Source organism: Cupressus sempervirens, chromosome 7, assembly GCF_028749045.1.
Source record: "Cupressus sempervirens isolate cs-2001-9-10 chromosome 7, ASM2874904v1, whole genome shotgun sequence".
Lineage (NCBI taxonomy): Eukaryota > Viridiplantae > Streptophyta > Pinopsida > Cupressales > Cupressaceae > Cupressus > Cupressus sempervirens.
Genome location: NC_143124.1, coordinates 440,442,716 through 440,448,036, shown reverse-complemented (window position 1 = coordinate 440,448,036; position 5,321 = coordinate 440,442,716). Strand labels below are relative to the sequence as shown.

At 35.1% G+C, this 5,321-nt stretch overlaps 1 protein-coding gene across 1 annotated transcript; it reads right to left on the bottom strand.

Annotated features, from left to right (window-relative positions):
• Nucleotides 1–267: 267 nt before the first annotated feature.
• Nucleotides 268–3,759, bottom strand: LOC149547477 (cellulose synthase-like protein E6). The gene is made up of 8 exons (XM_089794754.1): nucleotides 3,465–3,759; nucleotides 3,012–3,336; nucleotides 2,770–2,910; nucleotides 2,469–2,594; nucleotides 2,175–2,387; nucleotides 1,859–2,095; nucleotides 1,424–1,771; nucleotides 268–1,140 (listed from the first exon to the last, which is right to left on the bottom strand). Exons 1-8 carry the CDS (start codon nucleotides 3,722–3,724, stop codon nucleotides 568–570), a joined length of 2,223 nt encoding a protein of 740 aa, XP_089650880.1. The 5' UTR covers nucleotides 3,725–3,759; the 3' UTR covers nucleotides 268–567.
• Between the last annotated feature and the right edge of the window lie 1,562 nt (nucleotides 3,760–5,321).

Sequence of the window (5,321 nt, the reverse complement as noted above, 5' to 3'; positions counted from 1 at the left end):
AAATTGACCTTTCAATCTCTGAAAATATTAAGAAAGTATTTTGCCAATTACTTTTGTAATATGATATCAGAGCTAATAATTTAAAAAAATTAGAAAAAATTATAATTTCTTCTTGAAATTATTTGTTTAAATTTTTTCAAAAGTCTCTACTTTTTTGTTTTCAAATTAACAATATTTAAAAAATGAAACTTTATTTAAAAAAGTCTATTTGCAAATAAATAGAAATTATAATTATTTAAAATTACTTTTAAGAGAGACCAATTGTATCTAAGAAATAAATTTATTCTCATCTTCATCAATAAAGATAAATAATTATTTTTTTATCACTTTTAAATAGAGTAAAACAAAAGATGAGTCTAGATCGTATAGTGACAATTTCACTGTGATATACCAAAATAAAGTGCTGTTCACCTAAACAACGACAAATATTTAGATTGCAGATACCATTTTTGTCTAATTAGTTAGCCTAGCTTAATTTGCAGGCTTATGGTCAAGCCCTGCATATGCAATCCCAAACCCTGTAGTTTATGATTTGGCATCAGCTTAAACATCACAAGCCAATGTTTTTTAAATCGGAGTTGGGGAGTTCCACGAAAGGGCTGAAGCTGCTGCACAGGCAAGAGCAGCGGCCAGTGTAGAGAGTAGAGTGATGAACGTGGGCATCCTTCCCTTGTCTTTCCTTACAAACATACCCTCATAAATCGGATAGCTATTTATTACTATGAAGCTCGACATCATCACCTGTACAAACATATCCCCCATGGCTGAATAACCTTGTCTCATCACTCCTGCAATTGCACATACTAACGCCATGAGATTTATCAGTGCTATGCTAGTAATCGGTAGAAACAGCGCAGAAGATACCCCAAACTCAAAAATCTCTGCCTCGTATCGTTTCGCTGCTTCGCTGTCAAATACTTTGCTTGTCACCTCGAATCCCACTTTGGATATTCCAAGCAATTTGCAGACTACTTGAATGAGCGCAAACAGATACGACGACACGCCTTTTATCATCCACATCCTCTGTTCGTTCCACCAAGCTTTCAAAGAGCCTCCTGCAACATATATAAACTCTATAGCGCCGTATGTATAAGAACATATTGGCAAAAATAGAAAGAGGAGAATCCATGGATCTGAAATCTGCAAGATCATTGTGATGATGGATTAGAGACATGATTCAGAAGTTATTTCGAAGTAATTTACACATTCATCTATATAGAATTATGGGAAATCATTTGTAGAGACTGTACAAACAAGCTGTTTACTGAAACAGACAGCTATTTATTATTATATAAAATAAAATAAACATCAAATCCGAAGAAATCGTATCGATATCATGGATGATAGAATGACCATGTTTATTCTATTGAAAATAAAGTTGTCAAACTATAAAGAAAACTCAAAATACTAAATTTGGTGCTACCTTGGGAAATACTGATAGCCCGGTCACCATGCATAAGGCCGGTACTAAGCCATAGCAGACTAAAGGTAAGGAAGATGGAGCCCAGAAAACGTAGAAGCCGTAACACATGCTCTGAGCTAGTTTCATATGCCGAATACCATATGTGACCGGACAAAATCTGCTGGCAAAGATCTCCAGTAAACCTGTCGCCCATCTTTTATTTTGAATGAGAGTATCATTCAGATTAACAGGCACGCAACCCACAAAAGCGTGTCTTTTGGGAGACCAGAAAACAGATCTCCATCCTCTGCAGTGCATATAATACCCTGTCATTACATCTTCAACTGCACAATCGTATAGCATGCCAACCTGTAAAAGAACATGCAATATCAGAAATTATTTGGAAAAAAAATGATCCAGATGTCAAACATTGTCAAGATTTTAGCTTGTATTTGCCTTTTTCCCCCATTGGGTGTTTTTCTCATAGCCGCACTTGGAAACATATTTTGCTTCGTTCACTCTCTTTGATGGCACTGCTTTCTCCAAGCTTAAAGTTGATGAACTGATAACTTCTTTCATTAACTCTGAAGAGCTCTGTTGCGGATCTCTTCCACATAAGACATCCCTGCGGAGAACGCATCCCGTACCCACGTATGGACTGCCTTGAATTCCATCAATACCGTAATAAAGTATCTGCATACAATAGTTTATGGAAATAAAGGTCAGTTGATCGCATATGTTTGAGGTCAGAAGTTGGGTTACTAATACTCACATCAAATATCTTCCTCAGGTAATTGGCATACAGATCATTTTTAGTAATGCCATAAAACCTTTGAGGAAACTGGACAAAGGCAAACTGGTGCCCAGTTGGAGGGTCCATGAAAAAGCACATTGCTTCTCGAAGGGCTTCACAGTTGTTGGCATACATATCACAGTCCAATGTGAGAATAAATGGAGCATTGCTCATCAGAGAAGAGACCCTAATCTGCAGGCAAGAAATAAACAAATCAAATAAGTCATAAAGCCAGTTACAATCTAAGCAGGAAAATGAGACCTTCATAATTACCAGAACATTGAGTGCACCAGCCTTGAAATTATGTGGGTGTCCTGGTCGCTTTTCGCGGGAAACATATACAAGGCTGGGCAAATCATGGCCGTCATTGTTGATGTCTTTGCCCCTTTCTAGCAAAACCTGTACGAAGCTAACAACGATGTTACACAGCAATATGTAATCATCCCAAAACAGTATAGAAGTGAATTCATAAGAGTATTCCATCTTTTGTGGAGTATTGTATTATTCTTTCAAAGAGTCAAAACAATATAATTTGTTTTATAGAATATAATATCCCATCAGTGATTTTTGTTACCTGGACTATACTGGGGTGGTCTCGTGAAGCCATCTCAGGTTTCCATTCGTTGAAGCCATTGTGTTCTTTGCATTTCTCTTCTGCAACAGTGCCTCTCTCCATAGTGTTTTTAATACGATATTTCATCTCGTCGTACATATCCTACAAGAACGCGGCCTATTAAAAAATGTGGGAAGAAAATAATATAACTTATGGTGAAAAGTATTGATATTCTTTTAAGCTTACATTTAAGCTATACACACCTTAACGTTTTCGCACTCTTTACTGAAGGACAAGCCGTGACTTTCATGGTCATAACATTGAGAAAAATACGCTTCTGGGCACCTCTGCTGAATCGAATACTTGTGGCAGAAAGGGACCCAACTCTTTGCAAAACGTGAAGCTTCCACCAGAGCATAAAAGGTGAGTTGTGATCCTCCATCATCCGATACATAACATGTCAATTTCTCAGGTGGGTAATTGAAAGCCAGAGTAGACAACGCAGTGTTTGAAACATCCAGAGGAGGTTCTTTAAGAGGGTCAGCGGTGCATATAAATATATCAATAGGAGGTAGATCCTTCTCAAACCTGCTCAATAACAAACATAGGCAATATGTTTCTCATTTCTCTTGGTGGATCATAAAATATGGAAGGAGTTTATCCCGTACAAAGAGAAACATATCGTGAAACTTTAATATAAATCTTCAATTACTTACCTCTTAGAAAGTCTTTCTGGGAAGATAAATCGATTCACTGGGTACCATTTGAAGGCCATTTCTAATGCCCAGTGGAAGGCCATGCCTATCTCCGCCCAAAATACCAGCAACCATAGTGTATATCCTTCACTTGGCATATACTGAATGCGATAATATATAAGCCCCAGAATTGCACAAAAGTATACGCATCCATATGCTCTGTTTATCTTTGCTACTCGCCTTGGAACTGTGGTGTGAAGTGGGGAATCTGTGGATTCCATCTTGTTGTTGGTTGAATTCAATTAGTAAAGCCATCTGAAACAATTTATAACAGCTGGGCATTGCAATCCAACTTAGAGACAATAATGTTACTTTGTAATGATTTTAGTTACCTTAATTCTAGTTTGAAATGGTTGTTGCATCCATCCCAATGGAAGCCATGATTTGAATGGTAGAAATGCTCATTAATTTCCACACCAGTTCGTCTACGGGATTTGACTACTTTTCCCATTATATGTGGCGTGGACTTCTCCCGTCTCGTATCACTCCACGAGACTGGATATTCTCGTGGAAGCCTGGCCACACAGAGGCCCGTGACTATACAGCCACGAAAATGCACTTCCTTTACATTGCTTTTTTTAACTTTTCAAAAAATAAACTAAGTCCTCTTTTTTTAACTTTTCAAAAAATAAACTAAGTCCTCTCTATGGTATGGAAGTGCATTTTCGTGGCTGTATAGACGTTGTCCAGACAGAAAGCATTTAAGTCGGATAACAAAAGATACAGCTGCTGTAAACGTCACAACGTATTTTATTCCTATATAAAGACAATTTTGTTGATTATTTTGTATATCGTATGATTTCACGTAACTTAAAATGTTTGGAGTGTTATCTATTAAATTAAGAATGATCCTCCCACTTGTTTTTAGAGATGTGTAAATTTGAATCTAGTTATTTGATTTTTGACTTTTTAATTATTTGAGGAGAATGTTTTTTTTTTTATTGTTTTATGCTTTAGTTTTTTAAGTCTAAACATTTATGTTTAGTTAGGTTCAAAGGAACGATGTAAAACATATGATGCAAATTTAAATGATGTAAAATAGTTGGAATTCTTTCAAATTTCATATCACCTTGTTTGGTACTTGTTTGTTTGTTTTAGAATTTGTATTTTACTTACATATATTAGTGTGGAGAAATTCAATCCTATGTTGAGTGTTTCGATAAAGATAGAAATGGTTGTTATGGCAATATGAAAAAATTACTTCACTTTCATTCGAATAGAATATTAAGGATTATTAGTCATATGATAATTAAAAAGTTTTTCTCAAATCCATAGAGTAGTTTGAGAGACAATGTTCTCCTATACAAGTGATTCTTGTATCCCATGGTATTGACTAACTTACACTTGTTCACACTACTTTTGTGAGACATCCTAAAGTTCCTAATACTTAATTCATTTTCACTCTTACCTTTTCACACTTGTCATAATAGTCTTCATCAATATTGTATTAAACAAAATGTTCGGCTCCTCAATATTTTTTGAAAAGTATGTGATAAGATTAATCTTTCTATCAAATGCTACTAGAATTGGCAGTGCAATATATTTTATTTTTCAATAGTGTAAAATCTATTTAATCTTGTTTCTTATTTTATTTGTCATTTCTTATTTAAAAGAACTTGATATCTTAGATCTCCCATTCCTATGAACCCCAAAACATTAAGATATCACCACTAGATGATTTTTCAAAAGAATTGTAAGGATTGTTTTTATTTCCTTTGTATCATCTAGTATAGATTAGAATTTTGATGAATAATTGGTTTATGAAAAATAGCTTGTAGTTGATTTCTTACTTAGTGTATGACTTCGAATATTCAACAT

Bases quoted from the DNA above. Each gene is read 5' to 3' on its own strand.
- LOC149547477 (XM_089794754.1), bottom strand. From the start codon at position 3,724: ATGGAATCCACAGATTCCCCACTTCACACCACAGTTCCAAGGCGAGTA. The intron at 3,337-3,464 runs GTAAGTAATTGA...GTTATTGAGCAG, and splicing joins CCAGAAAGACTTTCTAAGAG to GTTTGAGAAGGATCTACCTC. The intron at 1,141-1,423 runs GTAGCACCAAAT...ATGATCTTGCAG, and splicing joins GGCTATCAGTATTTCCCAAG to ATTTCAGATCCATGGATTCT.